Source organism: Cricetulus griseus, chromosome 8, assembly GCF_003668045.3.
Source record: "Cricetulus griseus strain 17A/GY chromosome 8, alternate assembly CriGri-PICRH-1.0, whole genome shotgun sequence".
In the NCBI taxonomy this organism is placed as follows: Eukaryota; Metazoa; Chordata; class Mammalia; order Rodentia; family Cricetidae; genus Cricetulus; species Cricetulus griseus.
The window spans coordinates 83769077-83794111 of NC_048601.1; the positions used below are offsets into that span (position 1 = coordinate 83769077).

Consider the following 25035-nt stretch of genomic DNA (forward strand, 5'->3'; position numbering starts at 1 on the left):
AGACTGGCATAAAAGAACCTCAGCGAGGGTTGACAAGGAAAGCCGGATCCCTGAGAATTGGCTGCCCCTGAAATTGCTATACCTTGTGAACTTATTGTCACTTAATGAACATGTCACAAACCTAGCAATTTGCCCAGAGTGGCTTAGGTATGGTGGAGATACTTAATTCTTCCCTGTCCGCTACTCAAGCACTTGAAACTCAGGCAGCCAGGTTTAAGACCTGCAAGGTCTTTTCCCTGTGGGAAAGCTGTTGGTGGCACCAGACAGAGGGATACCCATAAGAAAGAAAGAACCGTGACGTCAGAGACAGGGCAGCGTTCCTGGGAGGAGTTAAGAAACCTGGTCACTTACACTGGGAGCCCATTTGACCCAGCTGTCACGCCAGAGTCGCTGGTGGCTGGCTTGTGCAGAGATGTACTTCCACTGGGCTGCGGATTCCCGGCAGCCTCGGCGCCTGAACGGGAGAGATGGCCTTGAGCTCTTGCAGGCAGCCAGTGGGGAGCGCCACTCCCTGCTACTGTTCAGCAACCACCGGGTGTACTCCTGTGGGGACAACAGCTTGGGCCAGCTGGGCCAGAAGAGAGAGCAGAATACCGAACAGCCAGGTGAGTGAGTACCCAGCCCAGGAGCAGGGACGGGATGTGGGCGATTCGGTCTCTGAACCGGGATACCTGGGATGCCTCGATGCTGGTACCCTGCTTTGAGCTGCGCAAGTCAATTAGTTTCATTTCCCCAAGCTCTAGAGTTTGTTTCGGTTTCCAGTTACTCTTCCTTGAGAAACTGAGAGCTAATCAGAATTGCGTTCCTCTAGACAGAAATAAGGTCCCTCCCCCTTGACTTTCCAGACTTTCTGGGGGAGGTCTGTCTTCCAAACCGAGTGGGTTGCGCGCCTCTAACTAGTTTAGCAATCCCCTGGGGCATCTTTTCTCCTAATTTTAAACAAAAGTATAATAGCACTTTGGGGGCATTTAAGGCTGTTGTAGGAACCTAGAAAGGAAGCCACCTGTAGGGTCTGGAGAGATGGCTCAGTGGTTAAGAGTTCGGTTCCTAGCACCTATGTGGCAGTTTAAAATCACCTTGTAATTCCATTTCCAGGGGTTCTGATGCCTCCGTGGGCACAGCACACACATATACACACAGTGATGCACACGCAATACAAATAAATAAAAATAATAAAATATTTTTCCAAAGAAGCCACCTGTAATCACACCAAGAGGCAGCTCTAATAACAGGGCATATTTCCTGCTTTCTTATTTTTCTGTGTATTTGATCTTATAGAATCATGGCATTATAAAGTATTGTGTTTGTATTTAAACAAGTTGTGCTTTTACTAAAGCATATTAATCTAGTAGGGTTTTTTAAATATATGCTACTGATTATATTTTTGTAAGTATGGATCTAACTAAAGTGCGTTTGTTTTTCTGCTTTTTTTTTTTGTCATTTTACATGCTAGGCAATCACTCTACCATTGGGCTATATTACATTCCCAGGCATTGACCATATTTGATTATGTGTTTAGAATTGTAATTTGGAGAACTGTGCAGAAAATGAAACTAGTCCTCTGTCCTTGTAGATGCAGTTCCTGGAAACTGTAAATTTAACAGGGAAAAGAAATTAGCAGGCAAAAAATAAAATAAAATAAAATAAAAACACCATGTAATCTTATTAATCTTTTATCTAGAGAGTAATTGTGTGCATGGGAATTCACAGAAAGTAAATGAAACTCAAAGGTGCTTAGATTCAGGAACTGTGTACTCTGTTTAACAAATGAAAGGGTGTTGGGCCTTTACTGGATAATAAGTTGTGTGGAACCATCAAAAAATAGTGATAGAGCGCTTGCAGGCATGAATGAGACCCTGGGGTCAAACCCTAGCATTGCAAAACCAAAACAGAATACAGAAATAAATAAAAAAGATAATCTGTGTACATTAATAACCTAGAGTGTTAATTGGGGCATTTTGTCACTCATGAAGAGAACAGCATTAGAGCGAAAGGGCTGTGAGCAGATTCCAGCCAGAAATTTCCACAAAAGCATACAGAGCTTAAGGGAGCAAGACAAAATAATGCTCTTAGTTAAAGCGGTCAGAGCCTGGTTAAAGTCAGTGGGCAGCTTCTGTTCTCTGTGTAGAGATTAACTGGGCATATTTCAGTTTCGTTTCCCTGGGCTGTGACCCTCATTTTATGCTGGGTTTCAGTTTGCTTACATAGGAACTTGGGGAGTGCAAGCCTTGCCAGACAGGTTGTGTCCATTTAGTTAGTATAACGCAGCTGTTTCCACACACATAGTATGAACATGATGGTTTGTTTCCTCTAGATGTTTAGTAAGGACTAGACTTTGGTTTAACAGATATTGAAGGAGTCAAAGATTGGGTAAACTCTTCTTTTTTGAAGGCAATTACTGTCTTAAGCTCTTAGAAGCATATAATCTTATGGGAGTTTTCTATTTGCTTTTGTTTCTAAAGAACCAATTCAGGCTTTGGGTACTCTGGACATTGACCTCGTGAGCTGTGGGAAGGAGCACTCCATAGCTGTCTGCCATAAAGGAAGGGTCTTTGCTTGGGGAGCAGGTTCGGAAGGGCAGCTGGGGATCGGAGAATTTAAGGAAATAAATTTAATGCCTATGTAAGTATTTTTAATTCACTCCTTTTACCAATATTTTTGTGTGCTAGGTACTTAAGTACCAGACACAAAGATGACTATGACTAAGGTATCCCTCGCCTAAAGGGTTAAAGTGTGGGGAGAGAAGAGGTCAGGGAATCATTTGTAGAACCAGCTTATTAATTAGAGCCCAAGAAGGAGAAAGTAATAATGACATGATATGTGATTCTTGAGTACTGATTTTATTTATTGTAATATACATATGGGGACACACTTGGACTCCTACATTAAATTAAAAACAAAGACAAGTATTTTAAGTACAAACCATCAAGATACAAAGGATCCAGAAAGAAATCTCACTTGATTATCTTGTATCTGACTAAAGCAGAGTCTCTCACATTAACCACACTCTATGTATTTTCCAAATATTCAATTAATGAAAAAACCTAATGGAACACACCATTCTCTTCCTTCGAAGCTCTGAAATACATAGACCTTCACTGAGACAGAGACAAGAGTTCAAGGTCATCCTCAGTTACAGAGAGCCAGAGACCAGCAAGATCTGCGTGACACCCTTTCTCTCCCTCCTCCCCTTAAAGGTCCTAAATCCCCCAAACACACACACACACACACACACACACACACACACACACACACACACACACACACCAAACAAAAACAACGGATGCAATGTGATTTTTGGCCATGTGCTGTGTGTGGCAATGAAGAAACTTGATTAGGAAGGAGAGCACAGCAGATTCTCCTTGGCTAGTCAGATATCTTGTCACTTAGGATTTGTGAACGTGATTAGATGAGGGAGATTGCTCCTGTCCCCTACACTGTCCAGGGAAATTACAGCCATGGGAGTGGCATTGGCAGGGTCACGGTGGGAAGATAACGAGATATGAAAGGGCAGAATAAGTGGGAGAACCCCAAGGCTACTCTGTCTTCAGAAGGGAACAGAGACGGTGAGGAGTTCTTGGAGGCTGGGAGTGAAACCATTACTCTCAGTAACTAAAATCACAAAAAGAAGGAAAGGAGAAAAAAAACGGTTTAACTCGTTGAAATAATGGCATTATCTAGAATATGTGGTAATCCGTTGTTTATGATTTATTAAGACCACTGAAGATCAGAGAAGTGAAGTAGCCAAGCCAGCAGGTCTTACCTCTACCCAGCTGAAATGGCAATCCTATCTCCACAAATCCTCAGAGGCAAAAGGCTCTCAGATCCTGTGTCCTCCTCCTCATATTCCTTTCTCTGCCTGTCTCCACCTCCCTAGCACTGGGTGGGATTAAAGGCATGTGATCCCAGGTGCTGGGATGATCTTTGTGTGAGCTGTTTGTTTAGACTGGATCAATCCAGTGTAGTCAGCGAGGCCTTGAACTAGCAGAGATCCATCTACCTCTCAATCCTTAGTCCTGGGATTTAAAGGTGTGCGCCACCACCACCCCATTTCTACAGCTAACTAGTATTTGCTATTTTGATCTCCAGTGGCTTTAGTAAATCATCAACAATAATTTGTTTTTTTAAATATGTTTAAATGTTTGTAATTTCTTAGATAATTCATCCTAAATAAGGCTAAACAGACTTTTGTGGCTTTTTCTTATAGGAGAATAAAAACTCTGGGTGGCATAAAAATAATACAAGTTTCCTGTGGACACTACCACTCCTTGGCATTATCAGAAGGTAAAGAATACTTTGGGGGACCTCTGAATGTCACTAGGAAATATTTTTAAATATAAATGATAACCATGAAGTTTTAAATCCACCAGGTTTCATTTTAATGCATTTATGACTTGTTGTTGTTGTTGTTTTGTTTTGTTTCAAGACAGGGATTCTCTGTATAGCCCTGGGTGTCCTGGAACTTGCTCTGTAGAGCAGGCCTTGATCTCACAGATCCACCTGTCTCTGTCTCCTGAGTGCTGGGATCAAAGACGTGCAGCTCGACTGCCTGGCTCATTCTTGTAGTGAGCACACTGAGAATTAGGTTTTGTTATGACTCTTTTCAGACTGATTTGTTTTTGTCTATTCTCCTCCCTGCTTCTTCCCCTTTTCCCAGCGCTCACACCTCACCCCTCCTCCTCCTCCCAGCGCTCACACCTCACCCCCTCCTCCTCCCAGTGCTCACACCTCACCCTCTCCTCCTCCTCCCAGTGCTCACACCTCTCCTCCTCCTCCTCCTCCCAGCGCTCACACCTCACCCCCTCCTCCTCCCAGTGCTCACACCTCACCCCCTCCTCCTCCTCCCAGTGCTCACACCTCACCCCTCCTCCTCCCAGTGCTCACACCTCACCCCCTCCTCCTCCCAGTGCTCACACCTCACCCCCTCCTCCTCCTCCCAGTGCTCACACCTCACCCTCCTCCTCCTCCCAGTGCTCACACCTCACCCCCTCCTCCTCCCAGTGCTCACACCTCACCCTCTCCTCCTCCTCCCAGTGCTCACACCTCACCTCCTCCTCCTCCCAGTGCTCACACCTCACCTCCTCCTCCTCCCAGTGCTCACACCTCACCCCCTCCTCCTCCCAGTGCTCACACCTCACCTCCTCCTCCTCCTCCCAGTGCTCACACCTCACCCTCTCCTCCTCCCAGTGCTCACACCTCACCCCCTCCTCCTCCCAGTGCTCACACCTCACCCTCTCCTCCTCCTCCCAGTGCTCACACCTCACCTCCTCCTCCTCCCAGTGCTCACACCTCACCTCCTCCTCCTCCCAGTGCTCACACCTCACCCCCTCCTCCTCCCAGTGCTCACACCTCACCTCCTCCTCCTCCTCCCAGTGCTCACACCTCACCCTCTCCTCCTCCCAGTGCTCACACCTCACCTCCTCCTCCTCCCAGTGCTCACACCTCACCCCTCCTCCTCCCAGTGCTCACACCTCACCCCCTCCTCCTCCCAGTGCTCACACCTCACCCCCTCCTCCTCCTCCCAGTGCTCACACCTCACCCCTCCTCCCTATGGTCTGGTGTTGAGGCTGTGCAGAAGGCATTCCATACATCTGCTACCGTTTTTACAGACATTCAGAAGAACTTCACATTTCATGCTATGTCCTCAAAAGTAGTTTTTAGAGAAAGAAACAGACAAATCTAGAGGAGTTAAAAGTTTGCTATACATAACAGAAAATGCTGAAGATGCACTGACCTTTATTACTTATGTATTTAAGCACTGGAAGTGCTTAATTTTAAATATTCTTTATAGTGGGAAATTACCAATACAGAGTCAGGTAGAAATATAAGGGTATTTAATAGGGAAAAGCCTTACTTACAGAGTGACCTAGCCAGCCGGCGTGGCAGCAGTCTGTCCAGCAAGAAGCAAAGTGAAACCGAAAGCGCAAACGCAGTCACCCTACGTCACTCTGACCACGCCCTCACAAGCGTGGTCAGGCACACCTGTAGTCAGCCCCTAAGTAGGCGTGGCTAAGCTTCCCCTACAATTCCCCTTTTAGTCTAAAAGAGGATTAAAACTTAACAGTTTAAAGAATCCTAAATGAACAATCATAAAGGTAAAATATAAGAAGATACAACAATCTGCTTATGTCACATCCTAACTATCTATTTTAACTAAACCCTAAAGTCATTTGAGAGAGGTATCCAAGCCGGAACACCTCTTTCCAATCCCAACCATAAACAATAGGAAGCTATCCCTAACTAAGTATATACACTATCCTAAGTGGCAACAATGGGGAAAGGGGGCGTAGCATCCTCCAAGTTATTTCCTGCTGAAATGGGATGATGACAGTCATGTGGGGTCCTGTAGGAAGAAAATGTTAGTATAGTGAAAGTCTTGAATGAATTGTATCCAGTCCATGTTAGATGGGATTCACTTGGTTGAAAAACTCGCTTGAAATCCTCAACTTGATTGAAGTCAGTATCCGAACCTCTGGCCGGAGTGTCAGTTGAAATGGAGCAAGTGGATCCAGTGCAGTCGAGGAGGTGTGGCCCATTTTCTTTCCAGGGTGTTCAGGGATTGCTGTCAGGCAGGTCTTCATTGGCTGTGTGGGACTCAAACATAAAAAGTTAGCAGAGAAATGTTTGCTTGTGTATGTACACATGCTGGGGAATGTAACCATGAGAGCATAACAATTATGAGAGGGTATAGACCTTGAGAGAAAGATCCAAGAAAAGACAAAGACAGTCCCCAAATTCTTCTTTTATTCTGTATTATATCAATTGGCTTCTTGATACAATACAGAAACACTAAAGCTTAGTTAAATAACGTGCTTGGATTTTAGAGGAGGAAAGCCAAATCCACCTCTAAACCCAGCATTGGTTTAATTGAATAGGGACTAGGAAATAAAGAGAAATAGAGTTTTTTGAGAGACAGCTGTAAGTTTACCGTATGGCACATTCCTTTTAGTTGATGGTTATAGCTACCTTCTCTTCTTAAGTGTCTACCCATGCAGTGTCCTTTGCCTTCTGGAGATGAGTTTTCCTGTGAAGATAAAAGCAAAACACTTCCCTTTCCTGTGGGGGGTTTCTATTTAGTTTATAAGATATACCTTAGTAGAATACCTGTCATTTGTCCTCGTCGAGAGGTTTTTCCTTTTCCACTCGAATCTTGATCATCTTTGATGGTATCCAAAGTTTTTCTTCTCCTGTAGAAACCAATGCAAAACCCCTACCCCAACGTAACACATGTCCTGGTTTCCATGCAGAGGTTAGTACATCTTTGTATACCGGTTGATTGAGTTCAGCAGTTTTTTCCATAGTCCAGTGTCTTTCTGCAGCTGTTTGTCCTTTTTCATTGGTATTAAGAAAGTTTAGTGTTAATAAAGCATTATGCAACCTATGTTTGGGGGGTTTAGTCTTCCAAGCTTGTTTGTTGAGCATCTCCTTAAGTGTTCTATTAGATCTCTCAACCAGTGCTTGTCCTGTAGGATTGTGTGGTATACCGGTAACATGCTTTATGTTATAATATTTGAAAAATTGTTCCAATTTTGTAGAGACATATGCTGGAGCATTGTCAGTTTTTATTTGTGCTGGTATACCCATAACTGCCATCACCTCTATCAGGTGCGTAATAACAGAATCAGCTTTTTCAGAGTTAAGAGCAGTAGCCCATTGGAACCCTGAGAATGTGTCTATAGTATGATGCACATATTTCAAATTTTATTGATTTTTGTTCTGTGTATGTGTGTGTGGGCATGTGGGTGTCAGAGAACAATTTTCAAGAATTGGTTCTCTTCTAACATGTGAGTCCCAATGATTCAATTCAGGTCGCCAGGCTGTGCGACCAGTGCCTTCATCTATTAAGCAATTGACCAGTGTAGAAAAGCTAAGTTTATCTCACATAATTGACAAAATATCTGGTCAAATTCGGCATAGATGCTGATGTATCTCACCCTAGTCATCCGTAAAATATTCACTGAATGTCTGAAAGTTTGGACCAAGAAGATAAGGCAATGAACAGCTCTAGGAACCTGTTCTGGAGGAAGTAGAGAAATAAACCAGGAGCACATGGCTATAGTGTTATGCAGTAAAACAGGAGGAAGGGAACGGAACAGGCATTTAGGAGGCAGAGGCTGAGTATGGGAGTGGAAGGCAAAAGTCTTTCTACTTCGTAAAAGAACTACAAGGCGTGCTACGCAAAGGCTCTTCTACAGAGGTATCTCCAAGTCCTGGAGACATGCACACATATGTGTGTAATAAGTAATCTGCAAACTATACATTATTATACCTATATGACAATTTTATTTAATTAAGATAGAATTCTATCATTTTCCCCACTTTCTCCTCCCTCTAACCCCTCCCATGTTCCCTTCTCAAACTCATTGCCTCTTGAATGTTAATTCTTATTGTTACACATATACATACGTATGAGTAGATAGATATACAAGTGCATCGTGATGATTTCATTCAGAGTTGCTTGTATGTATTTGATTTCAGAGCTGAGTACGTGGGATTGGATAAACATTTAGGGGGCGCATCCCTGGTGAAAACGAGTTTTTCTTCTCTCAGCAGTCGTTATTGTCTGTAGCTCTTTTTCTAGGCGTAAGATCTCTAAGAGATTTCTCCCTTCGGTTTTGGCATGTTAGCTAGTATCATTGTTCAAGTCTTGTTTAACAGTCATACTGTAGCTTCTCTGTCTTATCCAGAAGACACTGTCTCAGTAGATTGCTTTGGTTACCTAGGGTCTTTCTGGTTCTATGTGAGTTTTTGAGTTATTGTTTCTATTTCTATGAAGAATGTTGTGGGGATTTTGCTTAGGATTGCATTGAATCTGTTCATTGCTTTTGGTAATGTTGCCATTTTTACCATATCATCTCTACCTACTCATGGGCATCTGAGTTTTGTTTTGTTTTGTTTTATCTTGTTTCATTGTCTAATATCTCCTATCTTTTCGTCAGAGATTCAAAGTTTTCACTGTAAAGTCCTTCACCTCCTTGGTTAGGTTTATTCCTAGATATTTATTATCTTTGAGGGTATTGTGAAATGGGCACATCATCTCTTCCTCAGACTGGTCTCTAGAAAACCTACTGATTTTCATGAGTTGATTTTTGCATGTTGCTGTTTTGCTAAAATTATTCTTTCTAGAAGTTGATCTGATGGGGTATTTGGAGTCTCTTATGTCTAATACCATGTTATCTGGAAATAAGGATAATTTTTGCTTTTTTTTCCCCTGTTTTTGACTCTAATTTTCTTCTATTGCTTTATCACTCCAGATAGTGCTTGGAGCACTATATTAAAAAGGAGTGAGGACTGTAGACAACTCTGCCTCATTCCTGAATTTAATGGGAGTGATTCAAGTTTTTCTCCATTTAACATGTTTGTCATATGTAGCCTTTACTAATGTCATGTATGTTCCCTCCAGTCTTACTCTCTCGAGGACTTTTACTATGAAAGTATGTTGGATGTTGTTTCTGTGTCTATTAAGATGATCATGTGATTTTTCCTTACCTTTATGTTATTTATTGACTTATATATGTTGAGCCATTCTTACATCTTTGGAATAAAGCCAACTTTAGTGATCTTATGAAACATATGCCACCATAGTTTTAAAGTATTTCATCAAACATTTTTGTAATTATGTTCATAAGGGATATTGGCCTGTGGTTTTGGCATATTTGTCCTGTACTTACCCAGTTTTGATGTGGAGTGATACTGACTTCATAAAGAAGTTTGTAAGTTTTCTTTCTTTTTGAATAATTTAAGTATTGGTTGTACATCTTCTTTGAAAGTCCAGTAGAATTTTGCTATGAATTCATCTGGGCCTAGGATTGTTTTAGTTGGTAGGGTTTTTATTACAATTACTATCGCCTTAGTTCTTAAACGGATCTATTTAGGTTGTTGGGTACTTCTTGAATTAACTTTGGTGGTTTGGATGAATTGCAAAATTTATCCACTTCTTTTAGATTTTCCAACTTAGTAGAGCACAGGTTTTTCAAACATTGCCTTATAATATTCTGAATTCCTTTGGTATCTGTAGTAACCTTTTTATATTCATTTCTGATTCTGTTCATTTGGAACATTTTCTTTCTTCTTTCTTTTAATTTATTGGGTCAATGCTGTTTATCTTCTCAAAGAACCAGCGCTAAGATTAGTGATACTTTGTATTGTTTTGTTTGTTTCCATTTCATTAATTTCTGCACTGATTTGTGTTTTATCTTGCCACCTGCTAGATTTGGGATTGGTTTGTTCTTGTTTTTCCAATTCTTGAGTTGCATCATTAAGTCATTTATTTATAATCTTTATAGTTTTCAATGTAGGAGCTTGGAGTTGTACATTTTCCTCTGAGGAATGCTTTTAATGTATACCAGCTGTTTGGGTGTGTTGTGTTCTTATTTTACTTCCAAAAAGTTTAAAATTATTTTTCTTGATTTCTTCTTTGGTCATTCATATCCCAGTAATTAGTTGGTTAATCTCCATGAGTTTGTATATTGATTGAGATTTGTTTATTGGTAATTTTATTTTATTTCATTGTGGTCAGATAAGATACTGAGTTATTTAAATTTTTCTGAATTAGTTGAGAATTTTTTTGTGCCCAAGTATATGGACTATCTTATAGGAGCTTCCATGATCTGCTGAGTAGAATGTATATTCTTTTGTGTTAGGATGAATATTCTGAAGATATCAGTTAGGTTCATTTGAAGTATGATGTCATGAAATTCTGATGTTTGTATTGTTTTCTCCAGATGGCCTCTTTACCTTTCTGTACTTTGAGAAAGTGAGGTGTTAGCATCATCTGCTGTTATTGGCTTGGTGTTAATCTGTGTCTTTTATTCTGATCCTATAGTTGCTATGAAGTTGTGTGCACTAGAGTTTTATGCCTATATGTTTCGGATTGTAGTGTTTTATTGGTTAACTGTTCCCTTGATTGAAATGAACAGAATTCTAATTTCTTTTGAGTCTTGACTATTTCTTTGATTAGTTCCAGTTTGAAGTCTATTTTGTCAGATATTAGGATAGCAATGCTTGCTTGTTGCCTGATCCTATTTTTGGGAATATTTTTTTCTATCTTCTCACTTTAGAGTAGTTTCTTTCCTTAAAGCTAAGATTATTTTCTTGCACCTAACAGAAATATGGATTTTGTTTTTTAAATCCAGCCTCTGTTTTTTAATTGGTCCATTAATACTTCAAGTTATTATTTAAAGGTGTGTGTTGGCTGCAGTCTTATTGTCCTTTTTTGCTGTCTATGTTCTTATTCCTAGTTTTTGTTTAGTAATTGTACCTTCATTTTTTCTTTCTACAGTCTGTTAGCTAGCTGTCTTCAGTCTGAAGTATTTCTTCCAGTATTCTGTGCCGGTCTGATTTTGTGTGTGTGAATTCTTTCAGCATGTTTGTATCACAGAAAGTTTTATTTTATTTTATTTTATTTTTATTAGTTCAAATTAGGAACAAGCTTGCTTCCCATGTCGATCCCTTCTCCCTCTCTCTCCCCTCCCCCCAACTCCCCACCATTCCCCCACTCCCTCCCCCCTCTGCTCCCCAGGGAGGGTAGGGCCCTCCATGGGGGCTACCTAAAATCCACCACATCATCCTGGGTCAGTCCTAGGCCTTCACCCATGTGTCCAGGCCAAGAGTGCATCCTTTCATGTGGGATGGGCTCTCAAAGTCCCTCCTTACACCAGGGAAAAATACTGATCCACTACCAGGGGCCCCATAGAGTGCCAAGGCCTCTATGTGGTTGACATCCACTTTCAGGGGTCTGCATCAGTCCCGTGCTGGTCTCCCAGACAATAGTCTGGGGTCCATGTGCTCCCCGTTGTTCAGGCCAGCTGTTTCTGTGGGATTCACCAGACTGGTACCGACCCCTTTGATCTTCATTTCTCCTTCTTTGCAACTGGGTTCCAAAGTTCAGTTAAGTGTATAGCTTTGGGTGTCTGCCTCTGCTTCCATCAGCCACTGGATGAGGGCTCTAGCATGGCATATAAAGTAGTCATCAGTCTTATTATAGGGGAAGGGCATTTAGGGTAAGTAGCCTCTCCACCATTGCCTTGTAGATCTCTGGAAATCTCCCTAGTGCCAGGTCTGATTTTGTATGTATGAATTCTTTCAGCATGTTTGTATCACAGAAAGTTTTTCTTTTTTTTCTACTTCATATATGGCTAATAGTTTCACTGGATACAGACATACAGTTCGGCATTTGTGGTCTTCTAGAACTTGGATTCATTGCTCTAACTTCTTCTGACTTTCAGAGTTTCCATTGAGAAATCAGGTATTACTAAAATGGGTTTTCTTTTGTGTATGCTTTTCTGTCTTGCAAGTTTCAATACACTTTCTTCTCTATATTTTAATGTTTTAACTACTGTATGCTGTGAGAAAATTCTTTTCTGGTCATGTCTATTTGGTATTCTGTGTGTTTCTTGTGTCTTTTTGTAGGTCAGGGCTGTTTTCCTTTTGTGATCATGCTGAAATTCTGGCCTATGACACTCATCTGGGATCTATCTTCTTTATCTATGCCTTAGTTCCAAGATTTGGTCTTTTTGTACTTTCTCACAATTAATGTCTGTTCCTTTCCTGTCTTTTAAAATAGGTTTCACATTCTTTGCTTGTGTTGTCTAATTCTTCTATTTTTAACCTTGATATTCCATCTTTTTCTTGTTCAATTCTACTTGTAAGCCTTTCCTGAGTTTTCTCAATGGGTAATTGAGGGTTTTTTTTTTTTTAATTTCTATCTCCATTTCAGCTTGAGTTCTTTTCAATATTTCTATCTTCTTATTGAATTTGAATCTCAAATCCTGTATTGTCTTCGTCATTTCACTCATGTTTGTTTTTCGTGAACATCAAATGGGCATTTATTCTCGAGGTTCACTACACTGTGTCTTTTTTTAAATTGCTTGAATTCTTTGATGAAGTTTATGTTGTTCTTTTTAGGTACTGTACCTCAGTGCCCATAAAGGTAATTCGCACTGAAGAACATTCCTATAGGACTAGTAGATTTGGTGGCATATATACTGTCTTGATCTCTTATATTGTTTTTGCAAGAAGACAAAGGCCTGCGGACTTCTTTTGTTGCTTGTGTTTCTGATGTGGACACAGTAAGCTGTGAGGCTGGACTCTAGTATAGGATGTTTGTACTGGGCTTGGCCTGGAGAATGGATCTATACCAGTCTACATGGGGTGACCAGTGCCAGGGTCATGCCAAAGCATGCAGGAGGCTTACCTGTGTCTCCTCATCACGTGATCCTGCTAGAAGGTCCTTTGTGGAAAGGAGCCTGTTATCTGGCGAGAAGAGTAGCTGGGGAGAGGTGGGGTGCCAGGATCCCTGGCAGGCAGCTGCAGGGTGACATGAGCTGGGAACTAAACATAAATTGTTAAAAGTTCACTTTGACCACCTTGGCAGAAAGGACTGTTGGGAACAAGGGGGCAGAATGTGGAATAACCGTTTGAGGCTACTAAAATTTCCCATGGTGACTTGGCTAAAATGGTAACAATTGAGAGATGAGAAAAGGTTGTATTCCACATAGGTTTGGCAGCAGGGGGTGGGGGACTTAGGATTTTCTAGTTTGAATCATATAGAAAACACAAGTCAAGGGCAACTCCAAGTATTTGGTGGAAGAAAAGCTGTAAGAACACAGTTGCCGTTGCAAAGGAAAAGAATGGGCTTTGTTTTGAAGGGACTCCTAACTATGAATTTAACGACATACTTGCTTTGCCTTTCATCAGAAAATTTTAGTCTCATTTCCTCCTTTATCCTTGTTTTCCTTTTTGTAGGTTTGTAGAATTAAGTACAATACGGAGTAGGAGAAAATCATGCATTTACAACACATGTGTGAACTTGTATTATAGTAGTAACTTAAGACAAACATAAAAAGACAGATACTACCTCACTTACATGTAAAATCAAAAGAAACTGGATTCCTAGAAACAGAATAGAATGGTGGTTGCCAGGAATGTACAGGTGAGGGAAATGAGAGGATGTATAGGATGAATGGGGTCTGGAAACCTGCTATCCCGTAATGTACCTATCACTAACAATAATGCTTTATATACTTGACATTCACTAAGGATGCAGGGTTTTGTTTTGTTACACTTTCCTGTTTGCTTATTTACTTGGAACTGGACATTTAAATCCAAGACCTTGCTTAGTCTGAGCACACTCTGGAGCCATATAGCTCCAGCCCTGCAAGCAGAATTTGAAAACAACACCACAAACAAAAACCCTGTGTGAGGCAATTTGAACAAATCCTGGCATTTGTTTTAGGGTGTATATGGATATTAGAATATTACTTCAACATTTCAAATATAGATAGGTTTATTTTGTCAGTTATTCTTCAATAAAACTGAAAAAGAAGCGTGGAATTGAGTGTGATAGTGTTTACTATTTTGGTAATCCAGTAGGTGTACAATTCTAAATGTTCTTTATTTTTGTAGATGGCCAAGTGTTTTCATGGGGAAAAAACAGCCAAGGGCAGCTGGGCTTGGGGATGCAGTCCAGTTCCCAAGCCAGCCCACAGAAGGTGACGTCCCTGGAGGGAATCCCACTGGCCCAGGTAGCTGCAGGCGGCTCTCACAGTTTTGCTCTCTCTCTCACGGGGACTTCATATGGTTGGGGAAGCAACAGTGTTGGGCAGCTGGCCCTCAGTGGGGAAAACTCCACAGGTAAGAAAATAATTTTGTCCTTACAACAAATTGTTATTCCTTTGCAGCTGGAAGACTAGCCTGCCAAAGGACACATCACAGTGGTTTCCAAGCACTACCACATTGGCATTGTATCAGTTTCCTATTGTTTCTGGAATAATACCACAAAACTTTCAGCAACTTAAAACAATGAACTTTTTATCTAGGGTCAGGAGTCTGTTACTCAGTTTCAGGCAGCAGGATTGCCTTGCTTCCTGAAGGTTCTCGGTGAGAATCCACTCTCTTGTCTTTTCTAGCTTCTATAGGACACTAGCCTGAATAGGATATTCCCTGTGTCTTCAAAGCCTATAGTGGAAGATTAAGTCTTTCTTAAATCATGTTATTGTGACACTGGCTCTTTTGCCTCCAGTTTCCTCAATTAAAGGGGTAACACTGGGTCCACCTGGATCATCCAGGCTAATCTCCCTACTTTAAGGTCAACTGATGAGCATTTTTAATTCTACTGACTACCTTATTGTCCCTTTGTCCAGCAACTTATCATACTTACAAAGCTCTGGGCTTGAGATGTAAACCATTTGTCTACGTTTAAAGCTCTTGGTACCCAGGTTGGGCTCTATGTGCATTAGATCAGAATGTCTGTGAGTGGCAGTCAGGCTTCAGCCACTGTTATGGATTTAGGAACCACTGATCATATTAGAGGAAATGACTAGCTCTTGTGATAAGAAAAAATGTCTCTGAAAACTGTCTCTCTAAAATACAATTCCTTAAGAAGTCTTCTCCAAGAACTCCATTCTCCTCTGTTTATCCCTTCCATTTGGCTAATATATATCAGCACCTACTAGGTGCCAGAACTTTGGAAAGCATTTACATCCCATCTCACCCTCTGAAGGCATTTTCTCATTCTCTGTGTCACTAACATATGTTCAGGTACCTACTATGCATCAGAAATGAATACAAAATTATATTGGAAGCTTAGTATGCTCTAGGTTAATAGCTTTATATGTTCTAGAAGGTTAAGGATAGAAATAAATATTGAGTGAAGATTTTCCCCCTCAAATCGTATTTTTTTCTTTTTAACACTTCTGAATGTTCACTTTTAAAATTATGTTGAATTATAAGACATAAATGTAGAGATTGCAAAAGTTATACAATCATAAAGAAAATTCTGAGATGCACACTCCAGAGTCTCACTTTGTAGTGCAAGCCAGTCTCAAGTACACAAATCTGCTTCTGAGTCTTTTTCTTATATCCTAGAAAGTCTGCTTTCTTTCAGAAGTGCAAATCTCCAAGCCTCATTCAATTGATGCCCTGAAGAATCTAGGTGTGATTTATATCAGCTGTGGTTATGAGCACACTGCAGTGCTTACCAAGGTAATTCAAAACGTGCTTCTACTCTTTAGTCATTGGAGAAATAGTAAAATGATATGTGTGTGTTTGTGGTTGAAAACAAGTGATCTTAGTCTGTCCAGGTTACTGTAACAAAGCCCCATCATATAGACATGCTTCTCACAGCTCTAGAAGCCGGGGTGTTCAAGATCAAGGTACCAGCAGACTTACATATAGTGAAGGGTAACATTCTGACTCCTAGGTGATAGTTGCTGTGTTCTCATGTGGAAGGGGTCAGAGTGTTCTCTCTTAAGTCTTCTTTTATAGAGAGAATAATTTCATTGATGAAGGATTTATCCTCATGACTGAATCATCTACCAAAGGCCCCATTCTACCTCCCTAACAGCACTATGTTAGAAATTAGGTTTTGTTTTAAAGATTTATTTTGTGGATATGATGTTTTGTCTGCATGGATGTCTGAATGCCACACACAGTGTTCATGGAGGTCAAAAGCGGGGCCAGATTCTCTGGAACTGACATTACAGACAGTTGCTAGGCTCCTTGTGGGTTGTAGGAACAGACCTTAGTTTTTCTGCAGGAGCAGTAAGTGTCCTTAACTACTGAGCCATCTCTCTAGCTCCTGGAAATTAGGATTTTAAATTTATAAGTTTAAAAACACAGTGTTCAAATAAGACATAAGATGAATTTCAATATCAAAAACCTATTTAATCTACAAATGTCTAAAGTAGAAAACTGAACTAAATATAAATCAAGAAATATTTCAAGATACTGTAGTAGAAGCTAATATAGGAGCTAATCTTTTAGGTCATTATTCACTGTCAATGTAGGTCTACAGAAAAATTTGCTTTTACCATTTTCAATAATCCACTCCGCAGACAAGAACACACTTGGTTACGTGCCTTTTTTATACAACAACAAGCCAGTTTTGTTAGTGTTTTCCTCTACCTCTTGTCCTGGCTGTCCAGTGTATTCCAGCGAGTCAGATTCCTCTCATCATCATAAGGAACAGACTTGAAAATGATTTCTGTAATTTAAATGCTGGTTTTAAAATTGCATTCTACAGGACCAAGTAGAGTATCAATGGTAGAATGCTTGTCTTGTTGGACTTGATTTTCGGTGCCCGAAAAAGAGTTGATACACCAAGTGATTTTTAAATTTCATCATTATTATTAACTACTAGTATTTTCAATAAATAAAAGGAAGGATCTACCACTTAGCTACATTCCTAGTTCATCAAATTGTTTTTATTATTTTTAGTATTTGTTTTAAAACCATGACTTAAGTTAGTAAACCTCAACTGTTTGAATTATATTAATCTTAGTCGACAAGAGAACGCTAGCAGTGTGTGTGTGTGTGTGTGTGTGTGTGTGTGTGTATACATGAGTGCAAGTACAATAGGATTCAGATTCTCAGGAGCTAGAGTTACAGGTGATGGTGAGCTGTCTGACATGGATGGTAGGAATCAAACTCTGGTCCTCTGTTAGAGCAGTACATCCTTCTGAGTTCTCAGCCATCTTTCTAGCCCCTCTCTTAGAAATTTTAAGTGTGTAATATACTTTTAACTTCTTCAAAGTGCATAATTTTAAAGGAAATTCCATAAATAAACTTATAAATAATTTTTGAAATAATAAAAATAAATAATTTTGGAATAATTTTTGGAAATTTGTGAATAAGTAAATATAAACAATTTTGGAATACATTATGGAAATTTATTAGTCAATTTATAAAATATACAAACCAGTTTCAAATATGGCTTTCATCTTGTGATAGTTATATTTTAAAACCTGAAATTAACCTAATTTCTTATTTTTAAAAAGGATGGGCAAGTGTTTACATTTGGAGACAATAGCTCTGGGCAGCTACAGAACAACCCCAGGGGTAAGAGAAGAGGCCCACAACTCGTGGAAGGAATCAAGGGCCAAGTTTCAAAGATAGAGTGTGGAAGGTATTGAATCTTTTTTAAACGTCTGAATAGAAAGTATTATTCCTATTACTTATAAGCCAAAAGACATGTGGCTGTACTTTTAATAAAGCATTTTTCTTGAAAATTTACTTCTTTCAAATATATTTTAATTCAAAATTCTCATTTCTATTAATAATCATGTAACGGGTAATTATTAGAAGTTTAGTACTATAGAGCACCTTCCTATGAGTAGAGGGTAGGAGAGAGTTAAATATTAAAGGTGGTAGTGTTTGTCATCTTAAGTAGATTAATCTCATACATACAGAACATGCTGACTATTTGCATATATTCAGGGTTTTGGATAACCTAATTATAAAGGCAGTTTGAGCATTTCTGTATCTAACCCAGTACGTTAAAAAATAAAATGCTTGAATTTAGAACACATGAACTAGAACATGGGACTCAGAAATAAATTTACACGGATACAGCTACCTAGCACTTGAACAAATGTTGCTAGTAAAACTGGATATCCACCTGAATAAAAATAAAATTAAAGTTATATCTCTCACCCTGCACAAAAAATTAATTCAAAGTTAGTCTGGAAGGTAACCCAGTGACTAAAGTGATTGAAGCACAAGCATGAAGACCACAGATCGTATCCCCAGAACACATGTAAATGCAGGGGGTGTAATGGCAGTCCACCTGTAATCCCAGCCTTGGAAGGCAAAGACAAGGCATCCCCAAGAGACTAGTCATATCAGCAGTCTTTGACTGGGTTTATTAATAGATGCCCACTTTAATGAATAAGGAATAAAAGTGATGGAGGAAGAGTCCCAACTTCAGCCTATGGCCCCCACCAGTACACACACACATATTTGCCCACACTCATGTGGGCATACCTACGCATGAACACCAGATGTATACAGACACAGGAAAAAGAAAAACAGCAAGGTCAACTCAAGTGGATTCCAGACCTTAATTTGAAACCTGAAACCCTGAAAATGCTACAGGGAGACAAGAGTAAAATCCTTCAAGATGCAGGCATGGTCGAACTTTCTGAGTGGGTCTCTGGTAGATCAGAAGTAGCTCCAAGCATTAACAAATTGAATTGGGTAACAGTTGAGAGCTTGCTTATGCAAAGCAAGGGAATCTACTGGCAGAGTGAACAGACAGCCTACTGAATGGGAGAAAATCCTTGCCAGCTACTTCAGATAGAGGGCTAAGATCTAGAACATAGAAGCAAACTCAGTCTGCTAATAAACAGGCCATGAATTGAGCACATGATTCTCACAATAGGCAGCACAAATGACCTGTAAGCATTTTTAGACATGTTTAACATCTGTAGCCTTTGAAATTCCACTCACCCCTGTCGGACCGTCTGTTACCAAGGAAAAATGCACAAGGAATCTTGGTGTGGGTGGAAAAAATAAACAACATCCAGTGCTGGTGGGAGTGTAAACTGGTGCAGTCACCATGGAAACCAGTACAGAGATTTCCCAAACAATTAAAAGTAGAACTACCATTTGACCCAGCTGTAGCACTCTTGGGCACGCGCCCAAAGGACTCATATCTTACCACAAATACTTGCACACTATTCACAAAAGCAGGGAAATAGTACAATAGGTAATGAAAATGTGATACACATGTACAATGGGGTTTTCTTCAGCTATCCAGAGAAATGGAATATGAAATTTTCAGGAAAATGAATAGATCTGGAAATTACTATATTAAGAGAGGTGACTCAGTCACAGACAAGCACGAATTCTTTTTCATGCAGATCTTAGCGTTACCGTTTGTCTATATTCATAAGTGTGGGTGAAAGCGTGATAGGTCATGAAACAATAAAGGGGACCAAAAAAAGGGAGAAAAGACGTGTTGAGAAAGGAGGGCAATGGAGCACATGTGACATGAAGACAGAAAGGATGCTACAGGGCTGGGAGGGGTGGGAGGAGGGACACAGAGGGATGAGGACAAATATGGCCAAGAGGATCAAACAAAAAAGGACACAACAAAAATGTTTGAGGGTATCATGATACAGCCTAATATTTTGCATGCTAAGTTTAAAAAATCAAGAATTAATACATAAAACACACAATATATAGCTAAGATGGTAGAGTGCTTGCCAGTAGACTAAGGGTCTGAGAAAATGCTGAAGGAATATCCCAGACTCAAATAGTGTGCAAAAGCAAAGAGCATTTATCTGCAGAAGCCAGCATACGAGGGGACAGCCACATGTACAAAATGGCAACCATGAACAAAGGCACGCAGGTCCTTTTAAGCAGTTAGGGGAGGTTCAGGAGCAGTTGGTCATCTCAAACATAATTGCTTAAGCAAGCAGCAGTTACATTAGTATACTTTTCATTGACTGAAGGTTAGTCTTACCATTTTTTAACATTCCTATGCTAGGGATAAGTACTGATCCACTACAAGAGGCCCCATAGATTTCCAAGGTCTCCTCACTGACATCCATATTCAGGGGTTCTGGATCAGTCCCATGCTGGTTTCCGAGCTATAAGTCTGGGGACCAAGAGCTCTCCCTTGTTCAGGTCAGCTGTTTCAGTGGGTTTCACCAGCCTGGTCTTGACCACTTTGCTCATCAGTCCTCCTTCTCTGCAACTGGATTTCAGTTCAGTTCAAGGTTTAGCTGTGGGCGTTTGCTTCTACTTCCAACAACTGCTGGATGAAGGTTCTAGGGTGGCATAAAAGACAGCCATCAATCTCATTATCAGGAGCAGGCATTTAAGGTAGCCTCTCCTCTGTTGCTTAGATTGTTAGTTGGTGTCATCTTTGTAGCTCTCCAGACATTTCCCTAGTGCCTGATTTTTCTTTAAACCTACAATCTCTCCCTCTATTATCGTATCTCTTATCTTAGCTCAAGCTTGGGCAAGTCAGGACATGACTCAGAAGGGGCTGCAGGAATTGTCCTTGAGCCATTGTGGGGCTGACTAAGGCCTGTAGGTCTCTTTCCCTCATCTCAGAATGCAAGGGTATTGTGGATAAATGGCCCTTTTTTTTGTGAGAGACATCTTTTTTGTACCTCTCAGAGATCTGAAATCTAAATTCAATTGTGAGAGTGGGCAAGTTTAACCCCTTCATTAGCACTCACCAAGTCCTGGAGTGGGTCCTGAGAATCACACAGTCTAGGTGTGGCGGCAGTGGTACCAGGTGTGGCTGTGATAACTAAAGAGATAAGGCAGAAGGATCAGAAAGTGAAGATTATCCTGTGCTACATGGAGAGATCGTTGCAAGCCTCCATTTAAAAACAAACAAAAAAAGCCACACTATAGAAAGCATAGTAAATCCCCATTGCTAATACTAATTTTAATATTACTGCTAAGTTAATGACATAGTTTAGTGACATCACCTAATTTGCTGCAGCACTAACACTGTAATGAGACAGCTGGCTTCGTGGTGGTGAAGGTAAATCTGTCATTTTGTTTTACCTAGAAATCATGAGAGTCTGGTTCTTTGGAATATCATATTATCACTGTATTGTATTTTATGTTGTAGTTATCACACCATTGCATATGTCTATACCACTGGCCAGGTGGTATCTTTAGGCCATGGACCACGCCCCACAAGCAACCCAACTCATCAGAAGGCCCCAGCAGAGAGCTCTGACATCATTTGCCTGCTCTCTGCAGCAGGTATGAGTGTTCCCACAAGCTCATGGCTGATTGACTGAAGGAGACAGCATTCAGCCTTCTTTCACAGGATCCCGCTGAACTGTGCTTATGGTTCTTAGTTCTTTTATTTTAAATTACTGCATTTTTCCCCTAGAGTAATGGGTAATCATTTCTAAAAACTTAACCAATACAAAAGAATACATCAAGTTGATTACTTAATTATCTTAACAGTGTGTTTGATATATTTAAGCACTCATCTAAGTATGTCAACCCGGATTCATTGTGAAAGTGCCTAGACAATTAAAACTTTTTTTGAGTGAATAAAAAACATTTGATGTGGTCAAAATTAAATTCTTGTGCTATTTGTAATAAAAAATTAGAGTATAAATTTTCAACAAATTAATAACTTTGACTTAGCTATGTATAGATTTATTTTTTCCAGGTAAAACTCTAAACATGTATATTTTACCTTTTTTAGACCTCGTGGATGTTAAAGTCAAAGACATTTTTGCTGGAGCATATGCCAACTTTGCAACAACTCATCGGGTATCAGTAATGTGCTATTTCTTTCCAAACTTATTTTTTTTCCTCTAGATTTCAGGAATTCTTTCTTTTTCTGCTGCTGGGGAAGCAAACCCAGAGCCTTGTACTTGCTAGGCAAGCATTCTCCCCTGAGCCATAACCAACCTTTCCCTAAATCTCAGGCTAGTGTTTGAGATGGTGTATTTTTCATGTTTTCAGATTCCTTACTAAATTAATGTGTTCCTCTGTTAGAATGGTTTTGAACATTAGAATGCTGGGCAATTTAACAACACCTTGTCCCAAAAAGTGAACAGAGGACTTGGATGTGGTTCCATGGGAGAATACTTGCCCAGCACACCAAAAGCCCTAGATTCGATCCCAAAGTAGGGACACCAGGACATGCTTGGGGGCTGTGGGAGGGGGAGAGGCTTGGGACAAAGGAAGAGAGGGTTGATGGGACGGGGAGCTGCCTGAAAGGGGGAAAGAAGAACAAAGTCAGGCTGTGGGATAATGTTGGAATGTAGCAGAGGAAGAAAGAAGACATGAAAGAATGGTTTCTGACATGGAATCTAGGAGGTGGCTTATCCACAGAAGCAACAGCACATAAAAGTCAAGTCAGAGGCACACCCAGTTTAATTTTCCTTTGGGAAGGGAAGATTGTGTTGTTTTAACAGAGAGCAAGAAGCCTGCCTCGGGTAGGGTCACAACAAGAGGAGAGGAAGTTTTGTGGCAACTGAGATGTTTTGTCATAAAAGTTAATTAGAAGATCACAGGAGGGTTTCTCATGATTCACTGAAAGAGTGGCAGAAGAATGTCCCAGAGCAGGAGGGAGAAAATAGAGTCTAGTGTAGCATCTGTTTCTCTGTGGCTGTGATATAACACAGTGACTGAAAGCAAACAGGAAATACGAAGGGTTGAATAGCCTTACAGCTTACACTCCATCGAGAGGAGAAGTCAGGGAAGGAACTCAAGGCAGAACCTCAGGAACAGGAACTGAAGTAGAGAACATGGAGGCACACTGCTTGCCTTTCTTATCCATCCCAGGCTCACATGCTTGGGTACCACCCACAGCAGGCTGGGCCCCCCCACATCAATTATTAATCAAAAAATGCTCTAGAGACAAAAAAAAGTACAGGCCAATCTGATAGAATCAATTCAACTGAGAGTACCTACGCTTTATGTCAAGTTGACAAAAACTATGGTAAGTGCAGAATTGAGATGTCTGAGCAGAGATGTAGACCATTGTGACTGAAGGTTGGGGGTTAGCTGGTGATTCGTTATTGCTGATGATTAAGGTTAATGTGAGTGCCAGAGAAGCAGGGGGTAAATGAGTCAAGACTAAAGAAGGTGTGCAATGTTATCTCAGAGAGAGGGAGAGAGAAAAGGAGGGAAAAGGAAGGGAGGGAAGAAGGAGAGAGGGAGGAGGGGAGGGAGGGAAGAAGGGAGAGAGAAAGAGAGAGAGCGACTGTCTTTGGAAATGTCCATTTGAAATTTGTGGTCATAGACTGTGTGTCCTTGGTCAACACCCTGTGATGTTGTCTTCAGTGGTGTTAGACATTTGGAAATGACTTTGGAGTAATCGGACTGGAACATAATGGTAGATGGAATTTTGCAGTGCAATAAGTGAAGCATGAAGGGCTTGTGAGAGTGACTAGAGCAGCGAAGCATAGGAGCTAAGCTAGTTGAAGAAGAGTGAGATACTCATGGAGTCCGAGATCTGAGTACACAAAAGAATGCTGCACCGGGGGCTTCACTCTAAAAATGAATCAAGAAAACGATGTGTGATGGTCATAAGGACTGTTCTGAACTGACCCTTAAAATGGAGCAATTGTTGATGATCAAATCCAGTTTATGACCTAGAAATAAAGTGCTGTGTTTCAAGTAAGTGTGATTTTTGCAGCCTAACAATCATTTGAGGTGTCTGCAAACCTTTTAGATTGGCCCATTGACAGTGATTACTACTGGTATCTAGTGGGGAGGGGCTAGGAACAGTAAGAATTAAATATCGTATTATGTATAGGATCCTTCACAACAAAGAATTATCTAATCCCAGGTGTCGATCATTTTCAGTTTAGAAACCTTATCTAGGTCATGAATAGCTAAAACAAGAAGAGACAGGAATAGAGATAAGGTTGGGAACTGAGATACTGGAGTAAAGATAGATTGCTTTCATCAACTTTGAAGCTGTCAAGAATGAAGACAAGAAGCATGATGACAGAAGCAGTGATGAACACACAGGTGACGTGTGCTTATTAAGTTTTCAAGGAAGCGGGGGCAGAGGGCGTAGTCTGATGTCATGTACACAGAGAAGCTAAAGACTTTGAATAAATGGCACGTGTACTGAGATCCTTGGATGTAAGAGAAAATAAATCTTGCTATTGATAAACTGCAGAGGCACCAGGATTCAGATCAAGGAGCTCAGGTAGGGTGTAGAGGTGCAGATCAGTGACACCTCTGCTTGTGTGAACAAGGCCCTGGCTCAGACACCATTACCAGGAAGCAGGGCAGAGGACTTGCAGCATAGTGGTACACATATTTTTCAAGAGGATTTTATTTGATTCTTGAAAAGAAGTGATATAGAATTTTGCCAGTCATGTCAAGTTCAGTAGAGATGGAGGTATACTTTACAGCAAAGCATTAATGCCTCTCTCTTCTCTTCGTCTTTCATACAAGCTCCCACTGTGTATCTAGTCTGATCTAGAACTAGGATCCTCTTACAACAGCCTCCTGAGTGCAGAGATGATAGGCATGTGCCACTATGTCCAGCCAATTCAATATATATATATATTATATATATATATATATATATATATATATATATATCACATCACCAAGTACCCAGTGTTCAAGGGGGCTGAGTAGGTGAGATAGGAAGATCTCGTTTCAGGCCAGTCTTGACTGTATAGTGAGGACCTATCTCAAATTACATATAAGATGCCTATATGTGCTGTATGCTACCATTTAAAACACATTGCCTGCAGTATTCTGTGGCATTAATTGCAATCATAATGTCATCAACTATTG

At 40.5% G+C, this 25035-nt stretch overlaps 2 protein-coding genes across 10 annotated transcripts in view; one reads left to right on the top strand and one right to left on the bottom strand.

Annotated features, from left to right (window-relative positions):
• Ppm1k (protein phosphatase, Mg2+/Mn2+ dependent 1K) overlaps positions 1-479 on the bottom strand; it is a 70718-nt gene extending 70239 nt beyond the window's left edge. The window contains exon 1 of one of the 2 annotated variants that reach the window (XM_027429732.2): positions 352-479. The gene's annotated coding sequence lies outside the window, so the exon portion shown is untranslated. The remainder of the gene's footprint in view (positions 1-351) is intronic. The other variant, XM_035448550.1, reaches the window with a different exon arrangement.
• Herc6 (HECT and RLD domain containing E3 ubiquitin protein ligase family member 6) overlaps positions 389-25035 on the top strand; it is a 61545-nt gene continuing 36898 nt past the window's right edge. For 4 of the 8 annotated variants that reach the window (XM_035448543.1, XM_035448547.1, XM_035448548.1 and 1 more), the window contains exons 1-8: positions 389-605; positions 2463-2622; positions 4208-4284; positions 14407-14634; positions 15872-15984; positions 17778-17905; positions 21374-21510; positions 21968-22041. In XM_035448543.1, the coding sequence (XP_035304434.1) occupies positions 413-605; positions 2463-2622; positions 4208-4284; positions 14407-14634; positions 15872-15984; positions 17778-17905; positions 21374-21510; positions 21968-22041 (1110 nt within the window). In that variant the 5' untranslated portion in view covers positions 389-412. The remainder of the gene's footprint in view (positions 606-2462; positions 2623-4207; positions 4285-14406; positions 14635-15871; positions 15985-17777; positions 17906-21373; positions 21511-21967; positions 22042-25035) is intronic. The other 4 variants (XM_027429724.2, XM_035448544.1, XM_035448546.1 and 1 more) reach the window with 4 other exon arrangements.